Source organism: Rhinolophus sinicus, linkage group LG11 (genome assembly GCF_036562045.2).
Source record: "Rhinolophus sinicus isolate RSC01 linkage group LG11, ASM3656204v1, whole genome shotgun sequence".
Classification (NCBI taxonomy): domain Eukaryota; kingdom Metazoa; phylum Chordata; class Mammalia; order Chiroptera; family Rhinolophidae; genus Rhinolophus; species Rhinolophus sinicus.
The window spans coordinates 31,805,490-31,828,512 of record NC_133760.1 but is presented as its reverse complement, the minus strand read 5'-3'; the positions used below and the strand labels follow the sequence as shown (position 1 = coordinate 31,828,512).

Sequence of the window (23,023 nt, the reverse complement as noted above, 5' to 3'; positions counted from 1 at the left end):
GATTTTAAGTCCTGATCACCAAATTATGTTTAAAAATCAGATCCTCCCAGATTTGAGATTGTAATTGACATATAACAAAATCAGATTCTTAGTAGTGATGGAAATTTGGGATACTGCATACCCTATCCCCTATGCTGTCCCAAGGCCTCCACCCAGTTACCCCACCTTTTCTAACACCAACTTTTCATGTATGTCTGGATTACTATGTGCCAAGAGATCTGCAGATTCACTCTCTCCACTTTAATGGGCCAAACTTCTCTATGAGATTGAGGTTATCATGCCCATCTTACTGGTGAAGAAACTGCCTTAGAGGGACAGGATTCACCACGTCTCTGAGTGGAGGCTACAAAGCAAAGATGTAAACCCGAGGCTGGAATCCAGGCCGCGCATGCAGTGAGGAAAACGAGCTTGGCGCGACTCAGGAGGGACACGGCGAAGGGAAGGAAAACGGGAAAACGGAGACTCTCCCCCTCTCCTAGGACCCTACAAGCCTGTACACCGAGTGATGGAGCAACTTCTCCCGCGTAACACATTAACACGTCTCCATTAGGCGCCTTTCCAAAATCACGGCACCTGATTGGAGAGGATGGGTGATTTTGATTGGTTAGTTGGATCTCGAACCAGGCCTACGTCCTGAGGAACGGGAGGGGAGTGGGCGGGATTTGAAACAATCCCTCGTTTCATTGGTAAAAAGATAACGAACCAGGAACTATTCAGAAACATGATTGGCTGTTGCCAGGAATCCTCCGACGGCCTTATGGGCCCTGATTACGGAAGCCGGGGCGAGCTGAGCGCAGGTTCTACCTCAGGGAAGTTAGCTGTGTAAACCCGGATAGCGGTGAAGAGGTGTCTCAGGCCCAATGGCGACTGTGGAAGCAAGCGGCAGCGATGGGAAAGGGCAAGGGGTGGAGACCCCCGTCACCTATTATCGTTTGGAGGAGGTGGCGAAGCGCAACTCCTTGAAGGAGATTTGGCTGGTGATCCACGGGCGAGTCTACGATATCACCCGCTTCCTTAACGAGGTGGGCGGCCCCTGGGAGATGCTGGGATGAGGGGTAGTCGGGCCCCGAAAGCTGCAAAGGGTGTGTGTAGAGGGAAATGAGGTCAGGTTGAGTGCGATTAGGCGTACGAAAAGGACCGCAGCCCCCGAGAGGGAAACTAGGGGTGGGGTGGGGGGCTTATATCTGCATGCATTTCTAGCCAGCACTAAATTCTAGTGCCTTAAATGTGTTATTTATTACGTACCATGCATTGAGCACTTACTGTGTGCCAGGCTAAACTCTAAGCCATTACGATCCCCATTTTACAGAAAGGGCAGCTGAGTCTCGAGAGACTGAGGATTCCAAAGGTCACACATTTAACAGCCTAGAGCCATTCGAACCTAGTTCTGAAGGGCTCCAAACCTGTCCTCTTTCCAGTCTGCCTTCTGAAGTAATACCATTTTTGTTTTTTATTTTCTTGAGAAGCTGAGATTCTTCCCCCCTCCCCCATAATGTTGCGTTTATTTTTTCTAATTTGAATTGACATTGAGGCCAGAGGGTCATGAGTTGACCTTTTCTGGCCATTGACTCAGGTTCTGTCATTCTCTTAAATCTTCAATTACACAAGTTCTCCTTGAGACTATGGTGCAGCTGAGTGATTTTATTTTTTTTAATTTAAGGAAATAGAGACGTTTAATTTATTTAAACGAATTTTATTGAGATGTAATTTTACATACAGTAAATTGTGTCCATTTAAAATATACAGTTTGATGAGTTTTGACAAATGTATTCACGCATGTAATCACAACTCCAATTAAGAAAGAGCATTTCCATCACCCTAAAAAGTTCCCTCCTTCTCATATGCACCCCCAATCCATGATGCTTTGAGATTTCATATACAAACATTTACTATATATTATATATATAGGTGTGTGTCATTTTATTTTGAGTTACATCTTGTGGTTAATTCCTTGGAAATTCTTGCATAGTGTAACCTTACTGTGACTGAGAAAAAAGTTCCTTTCTATTCTTGTCTGAAGAAATATACTAGTAAAATACTTTTTCTACTAATTTGGGGCAAAGGGGAGAGATCTCTACACCCACATTCATAAACCTATAAAAACATTTAAAATGTAAAATTTCACAAAAAGGACATTGTTGTTAATAAATCTTCCTAGTGGCCAATAAATTAACATCAAAAATTTTAGTAACTTCTTCCATTTGTATGGTATATGGCATTTTATGTTTTTACAAGTGCTTTTCCATTATTTCATCCTCAAAGTAACTATTTGAGAGTGACTTGGATAGTAGTGATCCTTATTTTATGGGTACAAGAAACAGGTTCAGAGAGATTTTGGTCATACAGTTGATTAGTGGCAAAGTCTAGTTTAGATGGGTCTTGTCTACATGGGTTTCTTTAGCTTTAGATTTCTCTTGTCGACATGGTATTACTTCAGAATGCTAGCCTTAGCTATTATGTCTTTTGGTGTATGCCTCATAATAAGTTTCAGTTGTGGGTTGTAGCGTGTTAAAGCATAGTTCATAATGGGTAGATACTACTGTTTTTCATTTGTGGTTCTATTTTCCCCAAATTTCTTCTTGATTTATTCAGATTATGTAATGAACTTAGGAGGAACACTCAGGAGACATGAATTCAAACTTGAGTAGTGGCTGCTACCCTGGTTCATCACATGCTGATGGAGCCAGAGACATCACAGACAGGTGTGCCAAGGCTTCCCTTGAAGCTTGAACTGCAGATCTTAACCTGCAGTTAGCCATTTTACTTACCTGTTCTGTAGTCCCTGTCCCTGTTTTCTTGTGCATTCCAAGCCTATTCATTCACTTAACTCATTCACGTTTGTCAAATGTCTACTGTGTGCCAGTAACCATTCTAGGTGCTGAGGATACAGCAGTGGGTCATCAAACATTTAAGCCATCTATGGGAAGTGCTAAGTAGAAAAGTAGAGAAGAGGGTTATGGATGTGTATGGGATGAGGGTGTGAGGATGAGGGGTTGAAAGTTTAAGTATGATGGCCAGAGATGGTTGTATTAAGATGATGACTGGAGTAAAGGCCAGAAGGAAGTTAAGAGAGCCAGCCATGTGGGTATGTGCAGGAAGAGCATTCCTGGTAGAGGGAGGAAGTTCAAAGGCCTTGAGATGTGGAGGTATGTGTGATGTGTTTGAGGAACAACGAGGGAGGCCATAGGGGCTGGATAGCAGTAAATGAGGTCAGCACGCTCAGGGGAGAGCGGCTCAAGTACAACTTTGCAGTTTTTAGAAAGGATTTTGACTTTTCTGGGAAGGGAAACCACAGTGGAGCAGAGGAGTGACATGATGCAACTGAAATGGTTTGGTAGTTAGTATCGCTCACTGCACTGTTGAGAAGAGACTGAAGGAGGGCAAAGGCAGAAATGAGGAGCCCAGTTAGGAGGCTGGGCAAGAGATGGTGGCTTGGACCAGGGCGATGGCAGTGGGGGTAGTGAGAAGTGTCAGATTTTGGATGTGTTGTGATGGTAGAGACAGTAGGGTTTCATGATGCATAGGATTTGAGGAGTGAGAGAAAAAGAGTCAAGGATGACACCAAGTTTTTGGCCTTCAGGTCTGGAAGAATATGGTTTCTCTTAGATGAGATGGGGAAGACTTAAGGAGTTAAGTCTGTCCTACAGCCACCTTCTTTCACATTTTAGATATAATTTGAAAGGATTGGGAATGTGATATAGGGAAGTTAGAACAGGTACTCTTTTTATGGAACTTGGGTTAATTTTTTCATTTTTGGATAGGTCATACAGGTATACAGTGAAAGCCTTCTTCCCATCTGCGCAAAGTTAACTACTGTTGTTTATGTGTCCCTCTAGAGTTTTGTTCTGTATATATAAGGAAAAGTGATCACTGCGTAGTCCCTCCCACTCTTTTTTTACGCAAGAGGTAGCATACTGTACACACTATTCTGTGCCTTTTTTTTTTTTTTCCATTTAACTGTACTCAGGAATCGTTCCACATCGATACCTGGAACACATCCTTATTCTTTATTAGAATTCTAGAAAACTCTATGAAGAATTTTATTCTTCATGGAATTTGTTGTCTGGCTCATAATTTATTTAAGCAGTCTGTTGATACATATTTAGGTTGTTAGTAATATTTTGCTATCTAGGTTTTTTCCTCCTCCAAGTAAGCTATTGAAATCTAATGTACATATACTGAAATGTACAGATTTCATATATAGAGTTTGTTGAGTTTTTGACTGATGTCTCACCTGTGTAATCACCATCACAGTCAAAATATAGAACGTTTCTACCACCTCTGCCCTTGGCCAACCATTGATTTGATTTCTAACAATGGAAAACTATGTACTTTTTTGTGTCTGGTGTCTTTTTCTTATCTGTGAGATTCATCTATGTTTTTTCTATGTTTCAGCAATTCGTTCCTATTTATTGCTGGTTGTTTAATTGTATGACTATACTAAAATTAGTTTATTCACCTGTTGATTAACATTTGGGTTGTTTCTGTTTTTTGGCTATTACGAATAAAGCTGCTATGTACTTTCATGTACAAATCTTTGTGTGGACGTATGTTTCCATTCCTCTTGGGTAACTAGGAGTGAGATTGCTCTGTCATATTTTTTTTTTTGTTTGTTTGTTTGTTTAACTTTTTAAGTAACTGCCAGACCTTTTCCCAAAGTGTCTACATCATTGTACACTCCCACCAGCAATGCCTGAGGTTTCCAGTTTCTCCACATCCTCATTGACACATAGTATTTGTCATTTTACTTTTAGCAGTTCTAGTGGGTGTGTACTGGTATGTAATTATTGTTGTAACTTGCCTTTCCCTGATGACTAATGATGTTAAGTATCTTCATGAACTGATTTTACCATTAGTATGTCTTTGTAAGGTGTCTGTTCAGTCTTGCCTGTTTTGTAATTGGGTTGTTTGTTTTCATATTATTGACTTGAAAGTGTTCTTTATATATTCTGTATGCAAGTCCTTTCAGATATATGTATTGCAAATATATTCTCCCAGACTTTTCATTTTCAGAGAATGTTGGTGAATTATTATTTATATGAAGTATAATTCTAATGGCAGGATTCTGGCTTTGGTGTCTAAGTGTCTGGTTGAGTTTCCTACTGTACCACTTAATAGTTGTGTAACCTTGGGCACATAAGCTCTGTAAAGGCCCTTTCCATCTGTGAAATGGAGATAATAGTACCTAATCCACAGGGTTGTTGTTGGAATAATTGATTTAGGTAATACCTATAAAGGCTTATGGTACTGGCATAAGGAGCTCTGTAAATGTTAGCAATTATTTTTATTATTAATAAAACTTATACTTTTTTCTGCAGCATTTTTTGAGTGCTTAGTAAATGGCAGATGATCTGAATATTTAAAATTTACTGCCTTGGACTTGCAGGCGGGTGAGAACTGTGCACAAGTAATTGTCATGCAAGGTAGAGAGTGATCTTGCCTTCAGGAAGACTGAGAATGCAGGCTCTTTTTGGTGCAACCCTAGAATAACCCCTGAACGCTTCAGAGTTTGACCAATAACAGTTCTTACTTGATTTCTCCAAGGCTGGTCAAAAGAAAGTGCAGTTTACCCTGGAGTATCCATGGAATTAAGAAATCTGTAAAAGGAGTACTATCTTTCTGTAAGCAGTCCTAAATGGTCAGTCCTAGGGAAGGCTATGAATAAGGTGAGGTGAATTTAACTTCCAGCACTGTCCAGATGAGAGGCCCTTATCAACAAACTGGCTTGCACTTATTTATTCATTTGCCTGTGGGCATGGGTGAGCACATGCCAGAGAGGAAGAGAGAGCACATAGGAGGGAAAGAGGGCAGAGTATTTGTTCCCTAGATCTTACTGTGTTCCAGGTGCCATACTACGTTCTGGAATACAGCCATGAGTAAGAAAACTGCTCCCTGTTCTTATGGAGCTTATAGTCTAGTAGGGGAAGAGAAACATTAAATAAATAATTGCAGTTGTGATAAATACCGTGAAGGTATTCTGTAGTAGTATTTATTTGTTTATAAAGGGTGAGAGGTGAGTGAAAATGAAATACTTTGTCAGAGAAAGAGCTGTTCATAAATTCAACCATTCCCTGAAATATCTCAAGCTACTAATAACTTTGTTACCCTTTTGCTTTGAAAGGCAATGTAATACTTAGGCTATATCATAAAGAAAAAGTATCTTCTAGGTGCATAGAGCAAACTGGGACACAGTTCCAAAACTAATGGCTTAACACAACTGAGAATTTTCAGATGTGAAACAGATTAGTGGCGGCTATCTTACTCTTGCTTTAAAACGGCATGCTTAGGTACTGTGGTGGGAGACCCACCCACTGGTTGGAGACCTTCTGGAGACAAAACAAGTTATTCTTATCCTCAAGGCGCTCATAGGCAAGTGACGGAGACTGGGAGATGACACTTAAGAGTTGTTACGCTTCAGTTGAATTCATGTTTAAGACAGGGATGATCATATTAGTCCTGCTTAAAAGGTTGTAATAAAAAGGAACTACTTAAAAGCATTACTTGATATTTCAAAAATACAAATTTAGATATGTCAAATAACTAAATTCTAAATTTGTTAGTTGTAAGTAAATGTTTATTGACTGTTTACTTTAGGTCAGGAACTGTGCTAAGTGTAACTTGAAAGAAATTGTTTATTTTCTGAATAGGTAATGCTTTGCTTGGTAAAGCAATTTCAAAAGGATGTGTAGTTTAAAGTCTTCCCTCCTCCCTGTCTCCCAGCTAACACATTCTCTTCAATGTTTCAAGGGAGATTTTATGCATAGGCACACATATATGTATATCTGCTTTTTACAATCAGAGCTAACATACAAACTGCACCTCTCTCTTTTTGAGTACAAACTCTTTCATATCTTTATCTCATGTAATACTCCCAATAGTAGTTAAGACAGGTGCTCATTATCTCCATTTTACAAACAGGAAACAAAGATACCTCAATTTTTAAATAACTTGTCCAGGGTCATATAGCTTGTAAGTTACAGATAGAATTTACTTCGTAGGTATGGAAGTAGTGATTTTGATATTACTTATTTAACTTTTTAATTTTGAAACCATTTCAAACTTACAGAGAAGTTGCAACAATAGAATAAAGGATTTCATATATCCTTTGCCCAGAGTCTCTTTTCGGGTTTCTGTAGCAGTCTCAGTATTGTTGGCAAAGGAATGGACCCTGGAGTACGCATTGTTTCCAGCTGTCTTGCCTCTCTAGCCTCCTTCAGCCTGGAACAGTTCTTCAGTCTTTCCTTGGCTTTCATGACCTGGATATTTTTGGAGATCACAGGTCAGTCGTTTTGCAGACTACCTCTCAATTTGCAATTGTCCTAAGTTTCCTCACAATTATACTCATATTGTGCAGTTTTGGCCAGAATATCACAGAAATTATGTTGTGTTCCTCCCATTGCACCCTATCAGGTAGCATACAATGTCGATTGGTTTACCTTACTCCCATAAAAGGGAGAAAAGAGAAGAGAGAGGGAGGGGAAAGGAACTTATGTTGGTTTGCTTTTCAGAGCGAGTATCTTTTCCTTGCAGCATCCCGGAGGAGAAGAGGTTCTGCTGGAACAAGCTGGTGCAGATGCAAGTGAAAGCTTTGAAGATGTCGGCCACTCCTTGGATGCCAGAGAGATGCTAAAGCAGTACTATATTGGTGATGTGCATCCGGTAAGAACGAACTGAGCTAGGAGTGCTTGTGGAGAGGAAGGCTCCCGGACAGCCACAAAATGACGGGAATTCATTCAACCCAGCCGTCAGGCTAAATTGTCTCCCAAATCATCTAGCCTTACTGTGCTAACATACAGGTTCCTGTTTGTAAAACATCACGTGTAGCATCTCTGAAAAGCTAAGGAAACTGATTGTGGATTTTTTTTTAAATGATTGATTTTTGTAATTCAGTTAATAACATTTCTACCTAAAGTGGTGGTTTGGTAGTTCTCGCAAATTCCTTTCTAAAGGTGGTAACTATGGACTTTTTAAGCCATACATTCCATTCTAACAAGGGACCCTGATATGCTCAGAGTCAGGGATGGGGGGGCAGTACCCTTCTAAGACCCTGACGTCTCAGGGAATTCACTGTTACCAGAATGCAATCTCAGGTTCCAAAGTTAGAAACAAGCATGTAGTGACGGTTCATTTGGGTATGTCTTAAAATGTTTGTTTTCCTCTTTTAACAGAATGACCTTAAACCTGAAAGTGATAGCAAGGTAAGAAGTCATCTGTTTCTCTTGTGTGTTTCAAGTATTTCTGTTTACTCGAATAGAAATGCTTTTTAAAACATTACTTTTCCCCCCAAGCAAAAATCCTATTTTTCAGGAATTTGGACTCAGTACCACCTCAGAAAAAAAGGATAGCTAAGTCTTGAACAGTAGGAAACATTTTGCTCATGCTTCCGTTTGCTTTTTAAAAAAATTGAAACTAAAGCCATGCCCCGTATGTTTTTGAAGGAAATTAGTTTATGGGTTCAGTTGTAGAAAAGTATTTATTATTCTTACATTAAATAGTACAAATGATAATAATTGCTTCTATGTTGGAAAAAGAATTGGAAAGTTGATTTTTCTCTTGCAAGTCTTAGAAGGAATTGTAGACTGAAGTAATTGACTAGAACAGGCCTTTCTGACCCTATTTCCCAAATTTCATCTTTTTATCATAGAAGCTACAGTGGGCCTGCCTACACCTTTCCCATTTACTCAATGATACAGCAAAAACAAAACATTAAATATTTGAAAACCTTAATGTGCACTGCATAATGCACCAGGAAGAAAATATGAAAGCCTTCGTGCCTTCCACAAACGGAGTGGTTCGTCTTCCTTATTCCCTCACCATTTTCTTTGACTTCAGCCCTTTGGGTAGCTATTACACTACGCTCTGATTTAAGGGGACAGCAGTTTCGCTGCTGCCTTGAACATTATGGAGGTGATGCTCCTTGCCCATTTCCTCCTAGCTTCTTGCTTCCCTTTCCTCATTGAGTTGGAATTATTGAGCACATTTGACACAACAATTAAAGTTGGCGTAGACACAAGAATTCTTTCAATTCAGATTGCTTGACAGTGTCTGCCATCTGTTGCCCTGCAATCCAGACTGTTAGAGTAAATTAGCTCTTTTGTCTTGCTACACTTTGCTACCCTGAACTGTTGAATTGTTTATGAAGGGGGGTGAAATGCTTCTTTAAATGCTTTGTGAGCACTGTTGGTTTGTTTGTCCTTCCCTCCTAACACATGTACTATCCATTCTTGAATCCTCACTTGTGTAATGAGGGGAAAATTTGAACTAAGCCTGGCCTTGTTTATTGAACATGTCTGGCAAACATTGCTCTCAGAGGTCAACATTTGTTTCAGGGGATATTCCCATTTGTACAGGAGGTGCACCTTGTATCTATGAGCCATAATCCACTTCTACACAGCAACCATGAGAGCACCTTTATATTAGAACAATAGAAAAACTGTTTTGGGGATTATAATGTCTAGGAGTCTAAAAATTGCTTCCTGTTGCTGTTTTTCTTCTGTGGTAGCACAATATGTAGATAGGATCACTCTAAGGAATGGAGAGTAGAGATTTTTGAATTTTGCTCCCGTGTCACCTATATTGGTATCCCTTAGCTTATTTTCTGAAATGTGTATTTCCTGGGCTTCCATTACTACTGACTCATAATCTCTGGAGGTGGGTCTTGGGAATCTGCATTTAAAGTAACTCATGTAGCCGAGCAGCAGACTTTTTGCTGAATGATATGCCCATGTTTTCATTTGAAAACTCAGGGAACTTTAATTCTCTTCTGTGAAAAGCACTGCCTGCCTTCTATGGGCCAAATAATTAGAGATGTTTCAGCTAAATTAAAACTGTTGAGCCTTGGACATTTGGTAGGAAATATAGAAAAAGAAACCCTTTCAGTTCACTAAATTCTACAATTTAGAAGTCTCCAAATGTAGTTTGGCCCCTGCCTGGGTTGAACAGTGATTGAAGGCAGTGTTTTCAAGGCCCTGTTTTCCTCATGAACGTTGCAACCAAAGAACAGTCTCCATTTAGTGGAGAGTCTGGCGATTGCTTCCAGTCACAGTGCTGTGCTTCAGGCAGGTCGGGCAAGCAGAGCCTTTTGGAAAAGTTTCAAGACCACCTACATAGGTTGTCATAGAGCTGCAGTTTAACTTGATTTCAGTTCCAGGAAGAATTTCTTGATCCCTCAGATTTATTTCTTACAGAGGTTTTAAATAGGCACTTCTGTGTCTAGGATGTAGGTTGTCTTCGTTAAAATTTTTCTGTCTCTGGTTTAAATATTCATGAGAAGATATGGATGTAAAGTTCATTTCATTAATACTTTCATTTGGTTAAGGGTTTCTGAACCTCTGAAGCAGTGATTTTTTTTTTTTTAAGCCTAATTAAGAGGTGTCTTCTGCCTTATGGGACAGTTTCCATTTTCCTTCTCCCTTCCCTCTTTTTCTCCACTTCTCTCCTCGCTCCACATCTCCATATCTCTTACCTGCCTGAACACCATCCCTCCCTCGCCCTCAACCCCCCGCGAGCACCACCGCCACCAACAGAAGACAACAGCAGCCATAATAACAAAACACCCAGAACATACCTATTTCAGAATATAAATCAGGAACCTTTCCATTTTTTTTGAAATTACCTTTCATACTGCTTTTGCTGTGACAAAGGTAAATGATAGTCACCATTGTTTTGAGATTGATAATGCCTGAGGTTCAAGGCCCTGAAATATTACAATACTGAAACTTAAAAGCTTAGAAACTACACATCTGGCAATAGACTTTTTTTTACCTGTTTCAGTCCAAGATAACTAACTAGAGTTAAAAAAAACCTTTTAGCTTCTTCCTTGCTGGCTTAGTCCCCATGCTGGGAGCCATCAACCTTCTGTTCATATCTGACCTAACATTTTTCTGATCTGCGTTTGGTTATGGAAACTCACCTTAGAAACAAACTTAGTTTTCTGTGCCAGTTTGCCTGCCTCCCTGCTGTGCTGCAAGTAACCTAGACAGCTTTGTGGTCCATGAACTCGCTCTTTTGATTATGCGTTTACCTCTTGGTTAGCTGTTTTATCATTCAGTCTACCATCATTTCAGGAAATAAGGTACATATAAATGCTGTCCTGACCAAAAAACATGAGCACCGTTTCGTTCATTTATTCAGCACATATTATCTAGGTGATCGTTCAGCTGCTTCACTAGTCAAATCTCATTACAACGAATTGACCCAGTAACTTGACCATTTTTTATTTATATTTTTTGAATGCGTAAGTACATGATGTACGTGGTAGAGAAAAAAAAAGTGTACTATAAAAAAATGACACCCCAATCAATCGATCTATAGATAAGTGGACCAACTATCCCTTTCTTAAAAAATTTCACATACACTGTTCTTCACCTTGCTTCTTTTTACTTAAATGTTTCATATTAGTGATTGTTCCTTATTACTTCATAAAGATCTTTCTCATTCTTTTTAATAGATATTTAGTATTCCATATACAAGTTTTAATGAGATGACATTTATTGTAAACAGGAATTGATCTGGTTTTTAAAAAACAAGATTGTCTCCATAAAGGCTTAACATATTTTTGAAAATTAATTTTTTAACTTCTGTTTAAGTGTTTTATTTTATTATTATTAATTTTTATTATTTATTTATTTATTTTTTAAACAGGACTTTATTGGGGAACAGCGTGTACTTCCAGGACTTTTTTCCAAGTCAAGTTGTTGGCCTTTCAATGTTAGTTGTGGAGGGTGCCATTCAGCTTCAAGTAACTGTTGCCCTTTCAGTCTTAGTTGTGGAGGGCGCAGCTCAGCTCCAGGTCCAGTTGCCGTTTTTTTCTAGTTGCAGGGGGCACAGCCCACCATCCCTTGTGGGAGTTGAACCAGCAACCTTGTGGTTGAGAGCCCACTGGCCCATGTGGGAATTGAACTGGTAGCCTTCGGAGTTAGGAGCATGGAGCTCTAACCGTCTGAGCTACCGGGCTAGCCCAGCAAAATCACTCTTGAAAGACAAAATACCTTTGCTGAGTGAGCTCCAGGATTAATGTCTTCATCTTGTAATGTTCCATTTGGTGTCAGGACACCAAATCAGCCCTCCAATGTTATAAGTTTTTCATTTGTTAGGTTCCAGTAGAAGTCATTTTATTAGTGTTTTAATATTTTTTCTTCAGTGATGTATCTGTGAGTCTATTTCTGAAACTTGTTTTTAGAGGGTGTTTTTCATCCTTGAATTTTGTCCCTAATCTACAGGAGGATGTTTTTTCTATGACTGCGCCGATTCTAGGGCCACATGCTTTACTAGACAGCAACTGTTAAACTGTATTCTCATAAAGAAAGAAACTTCAGTACATGGGAGCCTTCATGAGACCGTTGTCCTCACAATCTCATGATATGGCCGGGTCGTAGCTGGAATTATAAAATGCTGAAATCATGTACTTTCAATACTCAAACTTTTTAGGTTGTAAGATGAACCTAATACTAAAATTCACATAGTGATAGCTCATGGTAAAGTCCACTGTATTATGGGGGAAAAAACTTTTTCCAGTAGTGTTTGAAGCCAGAAGTTCCCAAGTTGTTTTTCATAAGTTACTGGTCATGTAGATACCATCGTGTTCTAAATAAAAAGCTGTAAAAAGTACCAGACCACCCAAATACTCATTAAATTTGCTGAAGGTGTCCTGTGGCTTAACATTCACTTTTTCTAATTTTAAATGCTTAGAATCCTCTTGGCATAGCCAATATCCAATTTAGGAATTAAAACATAAGTTCCTTATATGCGTTATAATCTATTACTCTTTTATTTAAACCTTTGAAAGTCTAAATATAAACTATGAAGACATACTTACAATGCCATACTTACAATGTTAAGGCATCGTAATCATAATTCTGGCACGTTGTTTCCTATGTTTATGTCCTGGTGACAAAGTGCACCACTTTTGAAGCGTGTGTTCTCCCATGTTTTTTCATGAAAAGGGTTCCATAGTGAAACCACCCCTGCTGACCCCCAAGTCCCCTCCCATATATTTGCTAATTATGACATTTCTTTATCATTCTTTTAACAGTGTCGTGAGGGTCGGTACTTAAGGCGCAGTGCCTTTCAGAAGAGTATCTGGAAGAGCACACCTTTACATACCTGGTGTCAGATAGAAAAATCTGCCTGTGCTAGTGCTCCTTCAGTCTTCCTGGACCTGGGAGAACGGTGTTTCCTTCTCTCTGGCCTTTACAAGGCTGCTTTTGTAGGTTTTGCTAAAATGCTCTTGGGTCAGAAAATTGTGCTGAGTTAATTGAATGTGACTTAGAATTCAAGTTCATGTGGTCTGAGCCTTTTATAAGTGAGGAAACTGATGTAGCATCGAGCTTGAAGATTTCAAACGTAATTTTAGTTATAAGCAGCTTTATGAAAAGCTTACTCAGAGATGAAATATTTCTTTTTATCCTGTGAAGTTTAGTTTTTGTATTTATATATATATATTAATATATTTACTTATTTATTTTATGAGGAAATTAAAGCCTTAATGAACCTTAAATTTTAGGGTCCAGTTTATTAAACAGCAATTTCTGTTAATTTTGAACTGAAATCAGAGTAGACCTAAAGCAGTTTGGTTGTTTGGAAGTATATTCCAAATTCCTTGGAGAATAAAGAAACATGCATATTAATTACTTGGTGAGACTTTTGCCAGAACTCTGCATTTACTCTGCTGTCTTGTAACTAAAATCATATAGTATTGCAATTACTATTTTCCATGCCAGAGTGAGAGCAGTCACTGTTCTCTTGACCAAAAATCTTGCATGTAAATCAAAATGTGGGCAAGAACATAACCAGCTAGATATGCTTGAACCCCCAAAGGGAACTGTAGAAATTTCACTTAAACATCCGTTAGATTCAGCACAGCGTTTTGGAGTGGAAATGAGAATTGGGGAACTGTGTGTAGAGAGCATGGAAGGGTGGAAGTGAAGGAAGGTTTTGTGTTAATAGAACCTTTTTCTTTTTAATTTTGTAAATTTAAAAATAACTTATTTGGCTTCTTTCCAAACTTGGCTGAGGTACTTGGCTACTAAGAGCAGTGTCTTAAATAACTCTTTCATTACAGTTGATTAAAAGCGGAGTCACTATAGTTTGGCATTTACTTGGCTGTCAGTCTCCTAAAGAGAGGACATACTTCTTTCTCTTCTCCTTCCTTCAGTGTTGGGAAAATTGGTCTTTTTTGCCTCCGGAGATGAATTGATTTTAAAACACAGGTTGAGGTATTTAGTTGAAAAACATGTATATTTTAATTTTTTTTATTACTTGCTAGAAGCTATTGCAATTCAGCATTTTATGGTCCTGGTTCTCTCTGGTCTCTCTCCCTTTTTTTCTCTTTCAGTTTGTTCACTACGTTGCCTAAAGCTCACTCTAGTTAGCACATATCCAGGGCTTTTGGTTGTAAAAGAGGCTAAAAGCTTTGAAATCTAGAGAACTCATTTATACGAACTATATATGGCTTTAAATGTGATTACAGATTAAACATCTAATATAATACATAATATTACTCCATAGTGTTCTCATGTAAACCTTTTAAGTTATCCCATTTTTTTAAAATACTGACTTTTTGTTGTAAATCATTGGTATGTATGTGGATAAAGCATAAAAGACCATGGATATTTTCTTGATGCAATTCAGTTATTTCTTGGCTACTATAGTGGAATATTTAAAAAGGCAACATTATAAATTAACCACTAACACTAACACCACCTTCCAAATCTGTAAAACATTTGCTGTATTTTCACAGAGATTGATGACCTGTGACATGTTTTAATTAGCCCTATTCATACTATACTGGTAGAGATGTCCCAAATAATAGTTATCATCAAGGTCTCAAAGAAGTATAGTAGCATATAAATATGGTTTATCTAAAACTTTATTAGACATTTTACTTGCCTATAGGCTAGTTTCTTTCAGATTTGGGGCATCTGTTCATTTGCATGACAGTGTTTTGGATATTTAAAAGTTAAAACTCATTTCATGGTCTGCTCTAAAGTATCTAGGCCAGTATGTAGAGTTTTTGGAAATTCTTGGAGATTACTGAAGATGGTGGTTAAACAGTTAATGTTCTGAGTTCACATCCAGGCATACTTCTACATACTGACAAAGATGATGTTTTGGGTAGCAGTAACCTATGCTAATGGGTTATTGTCCTCTGGCAGTAAGTTAGCAGGCCTTTCGTGCTATATAGTTAGTTAATAGAATCAACTTCATTTGATATATACTTAATTTGAATTTTAAAAATTTAGTAACAGCTTCATTAATATAAAATTCAGATCCCAACCAGTTTACCTATTTAAGATATACAAGTCAAGGCTTTTTACTATATTCACAGAATTGTGCAACCATAATCACAGTCAGTTTTGGAACATTTTCATCATTCCAAAAAGAAACCCCAAACCATTAGCAGTCATTTTCAATTTTCCTCCAACTCTTCTTCCCCTGAGCCCTGGGAAACCAGTGCTCTGCTTTCTACCGCTAGATGGACTTATTCTGAACATTTCATACAAATGGACTTATAATATGTGTTATTTTTTTTGTATCTGGCTTCTTTCACTTAGCGTGATGTTTTCAAGATTCATCCATGGTAGCATATATCAGTACTTCATTACTTTATATTGCCAAGATTTTGTTTTTAAGGTTATTTAGGTATTTTCTTTCCCTTAACTCCCTTCTTCCCCTTTGCATTGTGAAATAAACCCTAAGGTTTCTAATCATAATTATTACAATTTCAGAGAGTAAGCCAGCTCAGTTCTGTAAGCCAGAAAGCAAATCATCTGCATGCTCTAGAGTTAATCTATATATTACAGTTAATCTGTATATTATAATAATTTTTATTCAGAGTATGTTTTCTGAAAATCTGATCTTAGCTACTGCCATTGGCAAGCCCAGCTGAACCAGCATATCATTGTGACTGCAGATTAGTCCATTTCAATATAGTTTGTACCAATAGCATTTTTATACATTTAAAAAATGTCTAGGTCATTTCTTTATGCTTCTATTAATGGTTCTTTACTAGGGAGTACCAGTATATTATCAGAAGTAGAATTCCCGGTATTCCCATTGCATATAGATTTGTAAACATGAAATTGCATGAAAGATGAAGTTCTGTTATTAGCTACAGAGTTTATATGGATATTCAAGAAGATTTATATACTGTGTTAATCTTCATTCTTTTTGTTTCTCATTTTTCAATATGCATCATCTTCAGGACCCTTCGAAAAATAGCACATGCAAAAGGTTAGTATCCCCTTAATGCACTTCCTTATACTCAATATAATGTCTGGCAAGAGGTTCTTCTGTAAATATACATGCATGACTTAAGAGTACAGTTTGACAGCTAATTGTTAGTATATGTGCTGCTGAAGCGAGCACAAGACAACTAATTCTTTTTTGGCTAAAATTATTATAAATTCAGTAATTCCTTAGCATTAGCAAAATTAATTTTTATAGTTTTATCATTTGGAGTAATCGCAGAAGATCATGCCTTGAGGAGTTTTTAAATCTTGTGATGTGAATTGCAATCACATTCAGTAAGAGGCTAGTATGCATGGATAAGTAATTACTATTAAGTCAGGCCCAGTCTGTGCAGCTCAGCTCAGCTATAAAACTTCCACCTAAAACTTAAGGTCATTTAATTCTCACAACCACTCGGTAAAGTAAAGTACTATTATTACATTTTACAAAAGAAAAAAATTACATATTGAAGTCATATACAAGAATTTGGGTTTTTTCAAAGGTTTACTTACAAAATGTCTCTTGCGGTAATGCCAGTAATACAATAGTATTAGCTCTGAAAGGTATAAATTTACCATGTCTTAAGTGCCTCTACTTGTGATGACTGAATCTTTGGCTTGTAAAAAATTTTTATAGAGATTATATAAAGCTCTCTGTTTTATCTTTCTGAGGTCCCACTTAAAGCAATTCAGAGAGGGAAAATGTATATTTTTCCCCCACAAAAGTATTATGTGTTTTGTTTTGTTTTTTAATTTGAGGTGATGGACAGAATGTTAGAAAAGTGCAAACTTGAAGGAAACTTGGTAAATTCATCTTCCTTAATATTGAGGACTTACTTTATGCTTAGCCAAATACTTCATAAAGAATTTGAAAATACAAGCCACGAGCTTACAATGGACTTATGCAACAGATAAAACTGATTAAGAATTATTATGCAGAATACGTAAAGAATTCCTACAAATTAATTTTTTAAAAAACAGTAGAATATAAGAAAAAGACTTAAAAAAGTACCCTACAGAAGAGGAAACACAAATATAAGCATATGAAAAAAAGGTTTAATTTCATTTGTCATCAGAGAGATGCAAATTAAAATCACAGGGTATATTTCACACCAGATCTGAAAATTCTAGAAATCAGAGTAGCTGTTTTGGGAGTAGAGCAGCAAGATTCTTAGGCTCTCTGAGGGTAATATAAGTGGGTACAATCACTTTGGAAAACAGATTGGCATTATCTAGTAAATTTGGCAATATGAATAACTTGACCCAGCAATTCCATTTCTAGGGATGTACTCGAGAGAAATGTGTGCACAAGTATACCAGGAAACACATACCAGAATGTTCATAGCAGCATTATTCAAGATCTTAAAATATGGGAATAACCCAACTAACCATTCATTAATAAAATAAATGAATTCATTCTGGTATATTCATACAGTGGAATACTATAAAACAATCAAAAGAAATTAATCACAACTATATGCAGTAACCTGAGTGAATCTCCAAGAAGAGTTCTTTCTTACGTCCAGGAAGTTACTGTTGAAACTTAATCTCCTTTGGTGCAGTATAAATGCATTTTTTCTGGTTCTGTTCTGGTGGCAGTTAAGTATTATGAAGGATTTTTTGAGGGTTGGTGGTTAACCATTCTTAGTCTTTTGTACTGAAGAATTTATCTTCATTGTGTTCTCAAGGATCCTGCTTTTGAACTCTTTTGTCTCTTGTGGTTGCTCTCCAAGATACCTGAATTCACGACTCTTACGGGGAGATTACTTCTAAGTTCCTATGTGTCATATTGCTGTTGGACTTGCCAACTTGCTTTTTTTCTTTTTTTCAAACAAAGCTACCTGGCTGATACTCTAAACTTGTCCAGAGTGGCTTTTGCCATACTTAAATGTACAAAGTGCTAGGCATGTTTAGGCAAGGAGACACCTTTTTATTATTAAACCTCAGCTGGCTTTACAAAGCCTTTTAATACCAAGACTGCATATGTCTTAAGTAGAGGAGCAGCCAGGTCATTTGGATCATGGAAGAATCACACCTTAAAACTAGCAGTGCTAATAAGCTCTATTGGAGAAAAATTATTTTAAGGAGAATGATGACTGTTCTGAAACTCCTAAGGAATGTCTCTTATAGGACTTTTTAAGCCAACTGTCATTTACCTAATTTTATTAGAACTATCAACCTGCCGTGTATGTGTGTGTGTCTGTCCTTATTTAACTAGAAATTAAGAGGATGGTTTTGCAATCAGACTGCTTGATTAACTTCGCTTTGTGATTTTGGATGCAAAGTTTGTATTTCCTATATATGAAATATATAATAGTAGAACCTATTTCATAGGGGTTATTGTGAGGATTAAATTTAAAAAATACATGTGAGGCAGATATAATATTGCCAATAGTTGTATTAGATGTTATTGCTTCTAATTTTATAATTATATATGTAAAATGGTAGCTTTTTTCTGTTTAAAAATGTTAATTGTAGAATATGTGAAAAAGCACAAAGAAGAAAAATTTGAATTATCTATAATTCCATAACCCAGAAAGAATCACTATATGTCTTTGAAAAAACACATATGGAGGTGTGTATATATATTGTTTTTTGGTGTCATACTGTACATTCTATTCTTAATTTAAAAAAAAATATCATTTAACATTGTCACTCCAAATGTTTGTTCTTCAGCTACTGTATGATAAAAGCTGTTAAATTTCTTAAAGTAAACCAAAACTCTTTGCTCCTAAGAATATTAAAATGTGAGTGCTGAAAGATGATGGATGTTTGGTATAAAATGTTCACGACTTTATTGCTTTCTCCCCCAACTTCTAGTTGCTGGTCCTACTGGATTTTCCCCATCGTAGGCGCCATGCTCTTAGGTTTCCTGTACCGTTACTACTACACATCGGAAAGCAGATCCTCCTGAGGAGGCCTTGGTGATGTTTGGGAAGCATAACCACTTGGGAGTGAAAATTAGAGACTTGTTTGGAGGCTGCAGTGGTGCCCTATCCTCAGATCTTGCCAGAGTTGTATTCTTCCCCCTTGGGCCCTAGACGGTTGGCCAGGCATCCACCTCAGACCTGGGGACAGTGTCCTTCTTTCTCAGAGCCTTACTCCCAAAGCACCTGCTCACTGTTCTGTGTCCTTGCCAATGTTTCCTCTCTTCACTGGTTTCCATGAGCACTTTCATAGTACAAAATTTTCTGTTAATTATTGCAGTCCGTGTGTCCTAGTGACATTGCCCTTTGGTAAAAATGCCTGCTCTCCAATACTTTGAATGCACGTTAGACTTTCTTAACACGGCAGCACACTCTGCTTGTGAAGCTTTTCTCTTTCCATTTTTCTTTTAAGTAAATATTTTTTTTTTAATTCTGACTTAATTCTATTATTTGTCATAAGGGGTTTAATTCATGAAGTAAAGTTGCACACCTATGACTTGAAACACAACTGCCAAATGATCTTGTTTTTTGTTTATATTTGTTAAAGGCAGAAAGAGCCATGTGATTGTCCCCTCCCTCCCGAGCTTGGGCAGCAGGTAGCTCTCGCCGCTTCCCAAGTCCACCAAGTGGTGCTGGGCACAACTCTGCATCCCTTTTCTTTCTTGGAGTGGAGAGAAACAGGAAAAGGGAGAGATGAATTGGGGTGATAGGGCGAATTCAGAGCAATCTTTCCTTTGAAAACTACTGAGAACTACTATAGGATAGTAGTTTAGAAAAAGTACCAAAGACTTCATCCTTTACTTTGGTTTGGCACCCATTTCTAGCCATCATTTTTCTTTTTTTTCTTTCCCCCAACCATCTCTTATTAGTAAAATGTAAGTTTGTAATTATGTCTATAGAGCTTTACCAGGGATTTTTGCTGCTTTTTTTTGGTTTATTGATTAGAAATTTTCTTATTCCCCATTTTTCTCAAAAGGGGCTCCAAATTGACCAGAAATAATAGTATTTGATCTTGTCTGCCCCAATAAAATAACTTCCATAGTCAAGTGGCACTTGAAAGGGGTAGAGGGTGACAAGAGAATGTTTTCCATTTCATCTGCATTTTACCTCCATGGCTCCAATTTGTAGCTTTGTGTGTTTTTTTCCATCGGAGGGGGCGAAGAAAAAAAAACACTGATAGCTTTTTTTCCTCTGATGAGTGTTTCATTGAGGAGTAGGTTATTAGAATTATGTTACTGTTTCTTCTTGGTTCATGAATTTCTTTTGCATATTTGACTTTACTTTTTTATCCTGTGGAGGCACCTGAGGAGACAGTACATGGCTGTTCTCTGTTAACAACTGTTGGTGGTGATTCTTCTCCCCATCCTTTGAGGATTACTAGTCTGCTCCTGAGCCATTGTCCTATCAGCAGGGAGCAGTGTGGGCCATGGGCATTGCTCAGCATCTGCTCCCTGCGTCCTGCTTGCCAGGGACTTGACAAGACGGGAAACTGCCCAGCAAACCAGTGTCTGCCCATACAAACTATTTAAGAAAAAGTTCAACCCAGGTCTTGTATCCTGTGATTTAGCAGTTGAGTGAATTCAGAATTCATCAAAATAATATCACCCTTGTATTTGCACACTTGGATATGACATTCTGGAGTAATTTGGGGGGATTTCTGGATGACTTTTATACATCAGGGATAGGGGTATAGTCAAACTTTTATCGTTAGAAAATGTTTTGTTTGCAGTATAAGATGCCACTTTAAGATAATTTTTGGAAAAAAATTCTTGGTTACTGTGTAGCAAAAGTGGGGTGACTACTGGATGTTCTTCATCCGAAGGTAAGGAAGTGTTGCCTTGAATAAGAATTGGTATGTAATTGCTGTAAGTTGCATGATTGCATGGGACCATGTAGGGTAGAAGTAAAGAACAAAGGGGTATTGAGCTGGAAAGGGAACATTCAGGCTAAAACTAAGCCGGAAGATAACTTGGACCGTTCAAAAGTGTGTTGGCAGTCTCCAGAACTGAATGAAAAACATCTGGCTTATAAGAAACATTAAAGAACAATAGTCTTAAGTAAAATTGGTGTTTTTGATAATTTTTAGGGTAAACAACAATGCAAAAGTTATGTTTTTCTATTTCATATTGGTTGCCTTTTCCTGTTTATATCTGGACTTGTTTTTATTCAGAGCCAGAGGAAAAGATTTTCAGACTTTGTCTCTACCATCCATGAAATCCATCCCATACCCAGGGCTTCTTTTGATCTACTGCTAATGTGATGTCACTTTATATTATAAAAACCACTTTTGAGTCCATTTGCTATTATTCTGCTGCCTATATAAACAGCCAGGTGAAAAGCAGAGCTTGTGTGAGTGTTTGCAGAGGTTTTTCTGAACAATAAAGTAATGCAGTATGTTAGCCAAATCCATCAAAAAGGACTTTTGTTTTAAGAGGTAGACTCGAATTTTCAAAACAGTCTCAACATTGGTAGGTCATGAAAACCCCTCTGGAGCAAGTGGAGCCAGTCCCTGTTGGCTGACTGTGTCTCCTGGAACCAGTCTCTGGGTATTTGATTTATTTCCAAGGAAGATTAGCTGTGGCTGTACACCGTACTGTACACATAATGTCTGGGGATCACAAAAGGAGGAGATGAGGGAAAGTTTGTGCCACCAAAATAGGGTTGTTAGTGCCAGGTCTCCAAAATTTCCTAGCCCCTGTCTCTTGGGACTTGGTTCGGTTTCCAAATGACTTAGACATTTGTAAAGGCAAGAAAGTGGTGGGGACAGAGTTTATATTGTGTTTAATTCTTATGTGACCACTTAAGCAGAAACAAAAATCCATTAGAACCTATAATTTGAGCCTGTAAAGTTCTCTGAGCAGTTGTCATAAAAGCATATGTTGTAAAATAAGAGCATTGTTGAATTTATAGTCATTTAGTCCTGATGTAGAGCAATGAAAAATGCTTTACAGGCCAGTATATCATTACTCATGGTATCTCGTGCTTAAAACCTCAAGTGATAGCTATCTGGTTAAATTCTGTTTTAGGAGATTAAAATGCAAAACGTTAATGTTCATTACTTCCTTCCTGGGAGAAATGGATTCAGGCATGTCTCAACATGTCTGAATTGATTCCTTTTTAACCAACTCATTTGGTTCCCATATATCAGAAAAGTAATGGGGAGTTTGGTCCCATTTGGCTATTGTGCCCTGAAAGAGCCTGGTTTGGAATTTGTGGGGTGATCTCAGAGGGAGGTTCCAAGAAGCAGAGGTATTTAAGTTACCTACCCTACATGTAGCTTAATCTTCCTCATGAGTTTTACGAGCTGCTCTTTGCACACATCTATATTTTACATTTGCTAAAACATTATTACGGTTATTTAACTTTCTTTTTACTTCACCCTTGACTGTGAATGAGTAATATTAACATTTCCTTTTGTGTATTCAATAATGGAGTTTGTTTACCTATTTTATTTCAGCATATTTTGAACAAAGATCTTTGTCTCTTTCGGCTGGAATGTGCACATAATGAATGTTTGTTAGAACTACACACAATAAAGATACTGTTTTCCTTTTCTTGCCCTGACTACAGTTATTTTTTTTTAACTTTTTTTTTTAAAGTAGAAGTGTTGGCTCTTTAATCCTCAGGTGTTCTGGAAGAATTTGAAGATCATGAAAGTTACCTGTATCCATGCTAATTCTGTGTAATGTGGGGAGTTCTGTGCGTCTTCAGGATTCTTGCAGCACCTCTTTCCTGAAAGGGTTAGCTTGTTTGCTCGTTTGATAATTATGAGAGGCAAAAATCAAGACTTGTGCTGTATTGATGGATGTGAAGTGGCAACCAGGTAGACACGTTAAGAGTTCTGTTTTTACCGAAACCATTTGGTAA

General features: G+C 37.7%; 1 protein-coding gene across 1 annotated transcript; it reads left to right on the top strand.

Moving 5' to 3' along the window:
• The first annotated feature begins 764 nt into the window (after window positions 1-764).
• Window positions 765-22,710, top strand: CYB5B (cytochrome b5 type B). The gene is made up of 5 exons (XM_019756947.2): window positions 765-1,022; window positions 7,531-7,659; window positions 8,169-8,198; window positions 16,205-16,233; window positions 19,050-22,710. Exons 1-5 carry the CDS (start codon window positions 861-863, stop codon window positions 19,141-19,143), a joined length of 444 nt encoding a protein of 147 aa, XP_019612506.1. The 5' UTR covers window positions 765-860; the 3' UTR covers window positions 19,144-22,710.
• The last annotated feature ends 313 nt before the right edge of the window (window positions 22,711-23,023 follow it).